This window comes from Delphinus delphis, chromosome 9 (assembly GCF_949987515.2).
Source record: "Delphinus delphis chromosome 9, mDelDel1.2, whole genome shotgun sequence".
NCBI classification, from domain to species: Eukaryota; Metazoa; Chordata; class Mammalia; order Artiodactyla; family Delphinidae; genus Delphinus; species Delphinus delphis.
The window spans coordinates 12,936,858-12,950,606 of record NC_082691.1 but is presented as its reverse complement, the minus strand read 5'-3'; the positions used below and the strand labels follow the sequence as shown (position 1 = coordinate 12,950,606).

The following is a 13,749-nucleotide window of genomic DNA, read 5'->3' as shown; positions in this document are numbered from 1 at the left end:
CCAGAATATTAGTGGTTGAATATTAGAAAATCTATAGCTTTGGATTAGAGATCCTTATTTTTTTTCTTTACTGGAAAGGTACAGTCAGCCCTCTGTATCTGGGGTTTCACATCCATGGGTTTCAACCAACCATGGATAGAAAATATTTGGGGAAAAAAAATTTCTGTAAAGTTCCAGAAAGCAAAACTTGGAAACTGCAGCATGCTGGCAACTGTTTATGTTAACACTTACACTGTATTAGGTATTATAAGTAATCTAGAGATGATGTGAAGTTTATGGGAGGATGTGCATAGGTTATGCTAATACCATATCGTTTTATGTAAGGGGCTTAAGCATCCTTAGATTTTGGTATCCAGCGGGGGTCCTGGAACCAATTCCCCAGGGATACAAAGGGAGGACTGTACTCTCATGCCCTAAGGCAGTTCCTGCCACTTCCTACCCTTCTGAGTTCAATTTCCCTAGCTGTGTGGAGGGAGAGAGAGAGAGACAGGGAGACAAACAGAGACCGTGGGAGAGGAGAGATGGAGGTGAAGGGTATAGATCTCTCATTACACTTGACGTTTATCAACACCAGTGTTACAAACATTGATACAGTGTCACCAGTTCCGCTGGGTTAAAGCAGGAGGTAAACATGGGACCAATGCACCATTTAACTGGTTAATTTTTACTGCAATGTCACGATGCCCATTACTGTTCCGATATGCCTCTGACAAAGATCACATCGGAACTAAAAATGGTCCATATATTTATTTCAAATTTATTTTCAATACTGTTATCTAATGCATGTTCTGCAACACATCACTACCCTTGGACTCAGAGGATGAGTCTGAAAACAGACTTTCCTCTTGCTCTTTCCTTTTAGTACGCTTAGCTGGCTAGGATCACCAAAGATGCAAAAATCTAGCTAATTTGTTACTTAGAATTCAAAAAGTTAGCAGGCAGCTTCCTGGAAACAAATCTGCGAACATTGTATTTTTTTTTTTTTTTCTGTATGAATTTCACTGGGGGCAGGGGTGGAGATGCAGCAATAACAAAAAGAAATGAGTGACAGGCAGCCCTGTGTCCCCAGCCTTTGTTCCCCTGGGGAAGGGTCTGAAATGAACTCAGCCTGCTGAGCGGCTATAGGAAATGGCATGTCTTTGTTTAGGTTTGGAAAAAGCAGGTTCTGTTACCTAAGTGAGGGAGGGATGGCCACAGAGGAAGAGCTGCAGGCAGCTTGGGTTTGGGTGGTATTTATCACCTAAAAACTAACCGGAAAGTGCCTTCCCATTGGGACAAATTCTGTGAAAGTTCAATTTTCTCCAAAGCATACTTTGAAAACTAAATACAACGATGGCAGTAAATTTCTGTTTTCTTTGAAGCCAGGCTTAACATGAGTGGAAGCATTGTACACAAAGAAAAAAGTCTGTTACAGTCTAGTGCCCCCCAGGCCCCTGCAACAGGCTGGACGGCAGGCTCTATAGAGCTGGCAGCTTCTGGTTCAGTGGCCGTGAATACCTTCAGTCAATATCTGCTCCCGGCCGGACTGCTGAGCCCAGCACAAAGAACACAGGAATTTATCCAAGAAGCTGGCTCTCAGACTCTCTGAATATGCACTATAATTAGGGCCTGCTTTCTCTGTAACCAATGACCGAATTCAATATTTCAGTCATTAGAAATGCTGTAAGACAAAACTATTCTACATAGGATGGATAAACAACAAGGTCCTACTGTAGAGCACAGGGAACTATATTCAATATCCTGAGATAAACCATAATGGAAAAGAATATGAAAAAGAATGCATATATATGTACAACTGAACCACTTTGCTGTACAGCAGAAATTAACACACTGTACATCAACTATACTTCAATAATTTTTTTTAAAGAAAGGACTATTGCAAAACAGAAAAAAGTAGTATGCCCTTGGAGTACCATTTATTTTCCTCATGTTCATTTCTTAATGCAAAGTGAAGTGTGGGTGGGTTCATCTGCATTGATACCGCCAGCTCATCAAAATTTTTAAAGTTTAGGAATTGAAACTCACCAATATTTTCATACTTAGACTGGGAACTGTGGATGTACGTGGTCTACGGTAGTGCTTGAAAATGAGGCAGACTTTACATTTTTTCAGTTGATCATAAGAAATGATACCCAAACAATAAGACTTATTTTCTTTTTTGTGAACTGATACGATATGCAACAAGAAATGTTGGGAATAGCAGTGGGAAAGCCTGAAAGTCGAAAATATGGTGCATGGCATCACTTATAAAAAAAAGAAAAATAAGGCAGAGAAAGCGGGTAGTGAGGCTAGAAAGGGGGTGTTATTTTAGATCAGGCCTTGGGAAAGTTTGTATTTTAGACTTTGCGGGCCATGTCTTTCATCTCAGCCGCTCATCTCTGCCCTTGATTGCTAAAGCTGCCATAGACAATAGTAAGTAAGCGGCAGTCACTAGATTCCAATAAGACAAGCCATGGGCCGAATTTGGCTCACAGGCCATAGTTTGTCAATCCCTGTTCATTAGATGGTTCTTCATTGAAGACCTCTCTGATGAGGAGATGCCTGTGCAGGGAATTGTATGAAGTAAGGGAGCAAGCCATGGACATCTTAGGGAAGAAGGTTCCAGGCAGATACACGTTATGATCTCATCCAACATGGCTTACATTTTATAGGGTACACGGCTGTAATCGCTGACCATTATTTATCCATGTGTTCATATGGTCTTCTCAAATGCTACTGTTTTTTTTCAATATTCTACCAAGTGGATGAATCACAATTCACCCAATACTCCATGTAGCTGGATATATAAATGTCCAGCTGTTGGGGGTTACAAGTTCTACAGTAGCAAACCTTGATGTATATCTAATTCTGTTTTGTTTTGCTACAGACAAGGCTTCTTCCAGCTCTTCTCCTCACTGCCATGTTCCTATCTTAGAATTCTGCAGAAGACGATGACAGCCAGTGACACTGAAAATTTCCTATCAGGTATTGTTAGAACTATTTGGGCTCATCCAGTAAGTATAAACTAGAGCACCAAAGGCCCCAGTGTTCGTTTTCACGAGCAGAGGATGAAAGTCAAGTGCAAGGAGTGTAGTGTTTGATGTCTAGGTTTAAATAATGGCACAACCATTAACTTCTCTGGGTCAAGGTTTCCATATCTTGGAAAGGAGGCTAGTGATAATAACTCCATCCTAGGGCTGAATATTCTAAGTACTACGTGAGATAGTTTTGTAAAGTTTCTAAAATTGTGCCCACAGTAAGTAGTCAAAAATGTCAGTTATGGGGGCTTCCCTGGTGGCGCAGTGGTTGAGGGTCCGCCTGCCGATGCAGGGGACACGGGTTCGTGCCCCGGTCCGGGAAGATCCCACATGCCGCGGAGCGGCTGGGCCCGTGAGCCATGGCCGCTGAGGCTGCGCGTCCGGAGCCTGTGCTCCACAACGGGAGAGGCCACGGCAGTGAGAGGCCCGCGTACCGCAAAAAAAAAAAAAAAAGTCAGTTATGGCCATTATTGTATTTTTTATGTGAATGGTCTTGTCATTTCTTTTTCCCCCTTATATTTGGAATTTTGGTATTCATATTACATTATCAATTAAAGATTGATAATTTCATTAATTTTATTTCCACGTGAGGGGCCTGAGAAGCAGCCATTAAGTTCAATGGTACCTAGTCACATAAGGTGACCTCAGACCTTCACAACCAGTAACTAATTTAATATCAGGGAATTCACTTGGCAGTGGAGAGCATCTGACACTGCAGTAGGTATTTATATTAACATCATCTTCAGAAGGAATCAAGTTTTTGATTTTGAGTCCTCAGTGTGCTAGCTTTGTTGGCATGAGGTGACACGCTCTACCAAAGTAAACCAAGAAAAACAAAAGAAAGAGGATGGCAGTCATCCTGCACTGGCCTAAAAAAGGAGAGCCCATTATCACCATGGAAAACAATATTTATCCAGGAGCCACTCTGCAAAGGCACGGGCTCAGCCTAGCAAATGCAAAGACATACACAGGTGGTCTGTGCCCCCAAGAGATGTGATTATAACCTAGTTCATTTTCTTTTCTTCTCTTTTCTCTTCTTTTTTCTTTTCTTATTTTGGAGGGTGGAGGTGAGTGTTACAAAACGTTAGCTACGGTATTTGCTGTATAGGCCTACCTGGGAGATATTATGGGTCCCAGATCATAATAAAGGAAATAATGATCATAATAAAGGAAATAAAGCACATCACATGAATTTTTGGTTTCCTAGTGCACATAAAAGTTATGTTTCCAGTATAATGTAGTCTATTCCGTGTGCAATAGCATTATGTCTAAGAAAAAGCCAATGTGCATGGCTTCATTAAAAAATATTTTATTGCTAAAAAATGCTAACTATCAGTGAGCAAATGCCGTTGGAAAGATGTATCCATAGACTTGCTCAGTACAGGGTTTCCAGAAACCTCCAATGTGTAAAAAACTTAAATACCTGCAAAGCACAATAAAAAAAGGTATGCCCGAAATCTGATATGTCATCACACTTTATCAGTCTCAATAACGTTTACGGTAGAGCACAAACACGGGGGAAAAGGACTTGCCTGTGTTAATTTTAAATTGTACTATTAAAATATTCCAAACAAGTTATGCCCCCAAATACAAACACAAGGTTTTGCTCAATCTCTACATTTTTTTTTTTTAACATCTTTATTGGGGTATAATTGCTTTACAATGGTGTGTTAGTTTCTGCTTTATAACAAAGTGAATCAGTCATACATAAACATATGTTCCCATATGTCTTCCCTGTTGCGTCTCCCTCCCTCCCACCCTCCCCATCCCACCCCTCCAGGCTGTCACAAAGCACCGAGCCAATATCCCTGTGCCATGCGGCTGCTTCCCACTAGCTATCTACCTCACTGCGTTTGTTAGTGTGTATATGCCCATGACTCTCTCTCGCCCTGTCACAGCTCACCCTTCCCCCTCCCCATAACCTCAAGTCCGTTCTCTAAGAGGTCTGCGTCTTTATTCCTGCTTTACCCCTAGGTTCTTCATGACATTTTTTTCTTAAATTCCATATATATGTGTTAGCATACGGTATTTGTCTTTTTCTTTCTGACTTACTTCACTCTGTATGACAGACTCTAGGTCTATCCACCTCATTACAAATAGCTCAATTTCGTTTCTTTTTATGGCTGAGTAATATTCCATTGTATATATGTGCCACATCTTCTTTATCCATTCATCCGATGACGGGCACGAGGAAAACATAGGCAGAACACTCTATGACATAAATCAAAGCAAGATCCTTTCTGACCCACCTCCTAGAGTAATGGAAATAAAAACAAAAATAAACAAATGGGACCTAATGAAACTTCAAAGCTTTTGCACAGCAAAGGAAACCATAAACAAGACCAAAAGACAACCCTCAGAATGGGAGAAAATATTTGCAAATGAAGCAACCGACAAAGGATTAATCTCCAAAATTTACAAGCAGCTCATGCAGCTCAATAACAAGAAAACAAACAACCCAATCCAAAAATGGGCAGAAGACCTAAATAGACATTTCTCCAAAGAAGATATACAGACTGCCAACAAACACATGAAAGAATGCTCAACATCATTAATCATTAGAGAAATGCAAATCAAAACTACAATGAGATATCATCTCACACCAGTCAGAATGGCCATCATCAAAAAATCTAGAAACAATAAATGCTGGAGAGGGTGTGGAGAAAAGGGAACACTCTTGCACTGCTGGTGGGAATGTGAATTGGTTCAGCCACTATGGAGAACAGTATGGAGGTTCCTTAAAAAACTACAAATAGAACTACCATATGACCCAGCAATCCCACTACTGGGCATATACCCTGAGAAAACCAAAATTCAAAAAGAGTCATGTACCAAAATGTTCACTGCAGCTCTATTTACAATCTCTACATTTTTACTGGAGGCTTTCCCTGTGAATGAAAATAATGAAATCACTATTACGTATTATGAGCCCATCACCAAGTTTTAAGTAGATGGCTAGGTTGAAGGCTGCTTTTGAATGATTATTAGATGAATTCCCACTAAGCAACTCACACAAGGTGCTGAATCCAGGGAGGGAGGAGAGGACGGAGGGAAACTGAGTAGTAGTTCTGGTCATCCACTTCCACTTTCTTTCTCTAAGCTTTTACCATAATACTCTATCTTTTCCTAGCGCTTCCTCTGTCTGGAAAGAAATGTATTTATTCTTACTCCAAACTTGCTACTGGTGTCCCTGCTCGGAACCCTAAAAGGCAGTCATAACCATGGTGGCGGCGGGGGGAGCCTCATTTATTTCCAAATCCCTCTCTCTCCCAGCTCATATTAATGATCTACCGTGTCCTGTCCTCTCCCCAGGGGCCAGGAAGTGGACCACTTTTAGTGGGAGAAGCAGCTCTTCACACTTTGGTGAGATAATTCCAGTGAGTCAGGCAGCCTTGGAAAGAGGCACGTTGACTCAACTCAGAGAAGAAAGAGCTGCTGAGTAGAAGAGAACACGAGTACTCATTTCCCCCAGGAGAGAAGAGATGAAGCTGATTTTGTAAAATGAATTAGTTAAGCGGATGGTGAAGTGCGACAGACTGTCAGAGTGCTGGCTTGGGATGCAGCGCTGCTCGCATCCACAGCACGAGACAAGGGTAGCTCTCAGCTCCACTGTCAAGATCTGTGGGGCTTGAATTATTGTAATCAGTTAGTAACTGAGGCTGATCCTGCTTTTAAAAATGAATTGCCAAGCTCAGCAGAAGCAGACGGACAGTCCGCAATTCATATTGGTCCATAAATGGGGAAACTTGGGCTCAAAAAACCTGTATGGAAAAGATCGATATTATGGGGACTTTCCTGGCGGTCCAGTGGTTAAGACTCTGTGCTTCCACTGCATGGGGGCACGGGTTCGATCCCTGGTCAGGGAACTAAGATCCTGCGCGTCGTGCAGTGTGGCCAAAAGACAAAACAAAACAAACAAAAAAATTACTTTCAAAAGTAAGCGTGCTTAAATGCATTCTAACACTAAAGCAAAGAAAAAAAAAAAGCACACACTCAAAATGCAAGAGAAAGAGCGCTTTCTTCATTAATGTGAAAGTAGTCACTTGAAGATACAACTGTTTCTAGTGGAGAGGGATGTAATATTCCCATTGTCTAAATTTCCAAGTAGAATTTTATTTTATTTTATTTTTAAAATTTATCTATTTTATTTTATTTTTTTCAACATCTTTATTGAAGTATAATTGCTTTACAATTGTGTGTGAGTTTCTGCTTTATAACAAAGTGAATCAGCTATACGTATACATACATCCCCATATCTCCTCCCTCTTGCGTATACATATATCCCCATATCTCCTCCCTCTTGCGTATCCCACCCTCCCTATCCCACCCCTCTAGGTGGTCACAAAGCACAGAGTTGATCTCCCTGTGCTATGCGGCTGCTTCCCACTAGCTATCTATTTTACGTTTGGTAGTGTATATATGTCCATGCCACTCTCTCACTTTGTCCCAGCTTACCCTTCCCCCTCCCCATATCCTCAAGTCCATTCTCTATGTCTGCGTCTCCAAGTGGAATTTTAAAACAAGTAGTAATCCTTAGCCTAGAGAACACCATCAATTTCCGTAGGTTACAACGATAGCTCCTGGAGTTATGCAACCCCACAGCCCTGATGGAAACAGTGCAGAGCAGGAAGCAGAGAGAAGACCAAGAAGTAGAAATAACCACATGAAATTTCTGCCTTGACCACGTGGCTACAGATTCAGGTTCTATCATTAACGCTGCAAACGATCTCAGCAACGTCATAAAATATACTCATTGATATTTTTCTAAAACATTGTACTTTTTCCTACATGGCTTAATAAAACATGGACTCTGTGGTCAAAGCAAATGATTTGAGAGAGAACAAGACACTCCAATTAGCTGTTGAACGTAAGTTCTGGTGAATTCCGTGGAGAATAACTTTCAGAAGAAAAGGGAACATTCCCCATATCCAGTGTTTCTTAATTTTCAAACTACTTGAATTAAATAAACATAAGGCGGGAATCATACATTTTTCTGACAACCTTTACATGACAACTCAGGGAAAGATGACACTGACGTTCCACGTCCCCCTTAGAAATCCCACATCTGAATTCATGATTTCGAGTTAAGAAAGGAAATCCTAATACATTCTAACATTATTTCCAGTACTGTATTGGTAACAATTTAAATGTCTATACTCTGTCTAACACTGCCTGACCATACACTCTGGAGAACACTGTGACAGTAAATCGGGTAAGCTAAAGGCATTCCATTTAACAAACTGGGCTCTTTAACACACACTGACGCATTTCCGTACATATTTATAAGGCTTGGTGGTTATTATTAGGCTGTAATTGCAGTTGTTCTAACACCTAATAAGCCATGGTTGGAAAAACAAAGGCAGGTTAATTTGTGATTTCCTGTACTCATTCAGAGGCAAATTAAGTGTCAAACAGCTAATACAGAGCATATTTCATTTTCTGAGATTCTAATTTAATTCTGCACCATATCATTGACGCCTTAATACAGGCTGGTTTATCTAAAAAGAGGAGCAATTTACAAACCTCTTTCAATAGAATCATTAATGATAGGATACGATAGCATCATTATCGCAGTGTCTGCCATCCTTCTAAACAGAGACCTGTTGGCATTTCCATCATCAACACACATCCTGTTTCAGGAGACTTACAATTTAATTGTTGAAGTTGACACCACAAGAACAATCCTGTGCACGAAACAATGAGAATATCCCCAGATGTTGTCTACTTATAATTAAAAATATTTATTCTGAAAACTCCGTAAGCTCACTTGATCTCATTTTCTAGAAGCTAATTATGAAACAAGCATTTTGGAATTCAGCTTCTAGATAAAATCATTTTATTTTTCCAGGCTACTGCTTTAGCCCCTTGGCAAAGATGCGCTTCTAAGATTTTAGTAACCAAGCTATATTTGCCTAGATTACCCTCCACGCCTAAAATGACCTTGAAGGTCTACTGAGTATGCTTTACTGAGTGCCTGGCCGAGGGTTAGGCAATGCCTGCAATCTAGCAGGGGCAGTGACCGCTGAACAATAACTGACCAGGCAAGAGGATTTGGCTGCGATAAAGGCACACAAGGTTCTCTGAGGAACAGCTTCTGGGACAGCCAGCAGAAGTGATTTTGAATTAGGCCTTGAGGCTGAGGAGTTTGACCAGTGTTTGCCAAGCAGGGAGGGGAGACCACTGAGGGTGATACAGACAGAATGTCACATTATAAGGCACAGAGGTGAGACTGACCCTAGCTTCCCAGAGCCTACTCCAAAAGCTCAGTGTCTCCACCCAGGACCCCGCTACGCCGAGCAGTCCCAGGAGACCACGAAGCACGTGCTCAGCACGCCCTGTGCCCAGCAATGACACTCCCCTAGCACCTCCAGAGCGTGTGTTGGGAGGCTCAGGACTATCTACAAGCCGTACATCATGAATCTTTGGTAACTAAACATTTAGGCAGCTAGAGAACAATTTAGTCAATTGCTCCAAAATTATCCTAAAGCTTGGCTGAAAAAGCAGGAAGGACGACCATCCCTCGGGATCTGAAGGGCACTGGTTCCACAGCCCTCACGGATACCAAAATCCGTGGATCCTCAAATCCCTTATATTAAATGGCACAGTGTTTGCGTGTAACCTATGAACATCCTCCTGGATACTTTAAATCACCTCCAGATTACTTATAATACCTAATACAATGGAAATGCTCTGAAAATAGTTGCCAGTGTGCTGCAAATTCGAGTTCTGCTTTTTGGAACTTTCTGGAATTTTCTTCTCCAATATTTTCAATCCAAGGTTCGTTGAACCCTCAGATGCAGAACCGGAAGACACAAAGGGTTGACTATATTAAAATCTATAAAAATCCCCGCTCAGCAGTCCTGCAGAAAATGCAGCCCTCTCCCCTAGGATTCTCCAAACTTGACCTGCCTTATCCTGTGGTGTTTTTATCTCTAGCGAGCTAATTCTTTGGATACAGCAATTAGGGCCTAGAACATACAGTGTGATCTATACGAGGGCTTGCTGTTCTTACATTCTGCCAAAGAACCAAGACTTGAGATTTTTACTGATAAATTCATATTTGAATTGAATTACAAGGCAAACCATAATGAATGCAGAGGAACTAGTTTATTCTATCATATAAACTCACTTTTTGAAATTTCTCTGTAAGATGAACTTTTAAGAGTGAAGCACTCTGAAATCCCATAGAAAATCTGATTTAAATTACTTCAGCACTTCAGAGACTGGAGTCTGGGAGAAATCATCTGCATCTCCCAGGCCCGGTGGGCCCTTGCTGGCTCTGTACCACAGGGCAGATCCTCGTCTGAGACCCTTGTGGTCCCATCTGTACTGCAAAACTTTGGTAGAACAGGATGAATTCCATAGCAGGTTTCGGCCTGAAATTATAATTTCCTTCCCTTTGTATTAGGGGGCTTTCAATTGGCATCTTGGTTTTATTTGAGTGTATTTTTAGCAGGCTTTAGAAGACTGTAAATACTTACTTGTGTTCTAGTGAAAAGTTGAAGAATAAAGTCACAAGTTTCTGCATTCTCTCTCCCTAAATATCCACTTCTCCTTTAATGCTTATAGAAATCTGAACACAGATTTATGACTTACCTCCAGGCAAATCTGCTCTGAAATTACAATTCAGTAATGGGAGATAGATCCAGAAAACTGTGGATAAAATATTATATGTGTACTTGGGCATATAGTTAGGGTTGTTAATATCAATTAATTCTGTTCACAGAGGAGGACTTGTTTTAAAACAACTTCATTTTTCTTTGGCGTATATGTAATTACACAGCTATAACTAAGAGCCATGGAGATGCAATCTACCATCCAAATAACTAGCAGTATTCTTCAAAGTATTGTTGGGGCTTTTCTAACTTTACTGTCTCAGAATGAAGGGTGATTACCAGATATGACTAAATGTAAAATCAAGGCCATTCATAACGGTCAGCGGCTCCCGAAGATTGACTCCCCTTGTTGTAGTATATATCAGGTTTCTGGACAATACTGCAAACGAAGACCATTTTAGTTTAGGTGAGGGCTATCCTGACTACCTGATCATCTTTCCCCCCTAACCTGAGTAAGATCACATTAATTTCCAGGATATTTTCTTCTTCCTTTTTTTCTTTTTTAATTTTTATTTTATATTGGAGCCTAGTTAATTAACAACGTTGTGTTAGTTTCAGGAGTACAGCAAAGTGATTCAGTTATACATATACATGTACCTATTCTTTTTAAAATTCTTTTCGCATTTAGGTTATTACAGAATATTGAGCAGAGTTCTCTGTGCTATACAGTAGGTCCTTGTTGGTTATCTATTTTAAATATAGGAGCGTGTATACGTCAATCCCAAACTCCCAATTTATCCCTCCCCTGCACCTTTCCCCTTTGGTAAGCATAAGTTTGTTTCCTAGGTCTGTGAGCCTGTTTCTGTTTTGTAAATAAGTTCGTTTGTATCATTTTTTTTAGCCTCATATATGATATCTGGCTTTTCTTCTTCCTTTTCTAATGTATGTTATAACCCCCATTCTCTCCTTTTATCTTTGTGTAAACTATGTGCTCGATCACATTTGCCATTTTGTTTGGGTGACGTTCCCATCAATCAAGTGACCGTTGGTGTACACACCACAGGGGCTATGAAAATTTACCATGAACATTTCATTATGATGCATCCTCATCCCTGGAACAGGACCTTCCCGTAACAGACATTGGAGCATGAAAAACTTCACACCCGCTCTCGACCAAATACATATCCTGAGTGGTAACCTTCCATTAGGCCCAATTTTTTTTTTTTTTTAGGCCCAATTTTTTAATTTAGTATTTATAGCCCACGGAACACATGTCAGCAAAACTATATAAGAAATACCTGCCAGCCACCTAGTGTGACAGGCATTCTTCAGGAAGCAGCGGGGATTTGCTTCAGTGAGTCCAGGAACATACAGGCTTGCTGTATTTCAAAAGTAAATCTTAGACTTCTATCACATCTTCAAAGACCAGTAGCTGTGCTGGTAACAAAAATCCTGAGATGGTGAAAGCCAGAATTTTGTGCTGTTTCTTTGACGGGTAAAGTGGTAATACTTACACGTGCAATGGAGGGATCGGAGACGGATCGTAATGGTAACGGCCCTCATGGTGTCTTGCATCGATTGGTACGGGAGGATGGAATGCAGGAAAGAGATGAGGAGGGTCTGAAAAAGAAAGAAAGTACAGCCTGTATAAATGGAACCCTCTGAAATGGAATGCCAATCCATGAAACCACACTGCTAACACAGTCTTCACAACTGATGCCGAATCTACCTGAAGAATGTGTGGGAGAATTCTTTACAGCTCAGAACCAAGCAGATACTAATACCAGCACCCGAGGCAGTAAAGCCTCTGGATGCAACTTGGACGCAAGCAGCAAAGCAAGAAAGAGAAACAACACGTGCTTCTACCCTGCGAGAGGCCGGCCAGAGGGCAAGGGCCGCCACAAAGCCAAGAGGAACAGACTCCAAGACGCTTTTTTATTTTTAATTTTTATTTTTGGCCTCGCCACGCGGCTTGTGGGATCGTAGCTCCCCAGCCAGGGATTGAACCCCGGGCCCTCGGCAGTGAAAGCACAGAGTCCTAACCACTGGACCGCCAGGGAATTCCCCACTTTTTAATTTTAAAATGACACTGTCAAGAGAGTTTCAGACAAAGACGTAATATCACTACTAGCTTTCATTTCTCCCATACCCATGATGCTTTGTAAGGAAAAGAGTCATGTTCAAAAGTCCCTGCTAGGACAGGAGTAAAGACGCAGGTGTAGAAAATGGATTTGAGGACACAGGGAGAGGGTAGGGTAAGCTGGGACGAAGTGAGAGAGTGGCATGGACATATATACACTACCAAATGTAAAACAGATAGCTGGTGGGAAGCAGCCGCGTAGCACAGGGAGATCAGTTCCATGCTCTGTGACCACCTAGAGGGGTGGGACAGGGAGGGTGGGAGAGAGATGCAAGAGGGAGGAGATATGGGGACATATGTATATGTATAGCTGACTCACTATGTTATAAAGCAGAAACTAACACACCATTGTAAAGCAATTATACTCCAATAAAGATGTTAAATAAAAAAACGAAAGTCCCTGCGAGAATCCATGGCACGTGTACACACACACACACACACACACACACTTTTTTTGGTTTGTTTTGTTTTGCGGTACGCAGGCCTGTCACTGTTGTGGCCCCTCCCGTTGCGGAGCAGAGGCTCCGCACGCGCAGGGGCTCAGCGGCCATGGCTCACGGGCCCAGCCGCTCCGCGGCATATGGGATCCTCCCGGACCGGGGCACGAACCCGCGTCCCCTGCATCGGCAGGCGGACTCTCAACCACTGCGCCACCAGGGAAGCCCCACACACACTTTTTAAAATTTTAAATGCATGCTCCCCCTCCATCTTGTTCTAGGTCAGGCCTCCGGAATCCCAACACAGGGACAGCAAATGTATAGGCTGGCCAGAGAAATGCTACCTAGCCTGACAGAGGGGGGTTTGGCGCACACTGAAGATCCCTTCCCTGCAGCCCCAGCATTCCCCTGGGTCCCACACCAGCCTCCCCTCCCGCTCTCAGCCATCACTGTTTTGGGGTTCCCGTGTATGCACGTACTTAAAATAGTTCTCCACCTCCATTTACTCGCCCTGATTACCTCTGACAAATCTGAAAATAAGCTTTTTTTTCTAAATAGTAATTCACTGCAAGAACTGAAAATAGTTTTACCAGATTTTA

The 13,749-nt window shown here is 41.8% G+C and overlaps 1 protein-coding gene across 1 annotated transcript in view; it reads right to left on the bottom strand.

Annotated features, from left to right (window-relative positions):
• GLI3 (GLI family zinc finger 3) overlaps positions 1–13,749 on the bottom strand; it is a 286,095-nt gene that overhangs the window by 105,449 nt on the left and 166,897 nt on the right. The window contains exon 4 of the mRNA XM_060020203.1: positions 12,088–12,193. Within this exon, the coding sequence (XP_059876186.1) occupies positions 12,088–12,193 (106 nt within the window). The remainder of the gene's footprint in view (positions 1–12,087; positions 12,194–13,749) is intronic.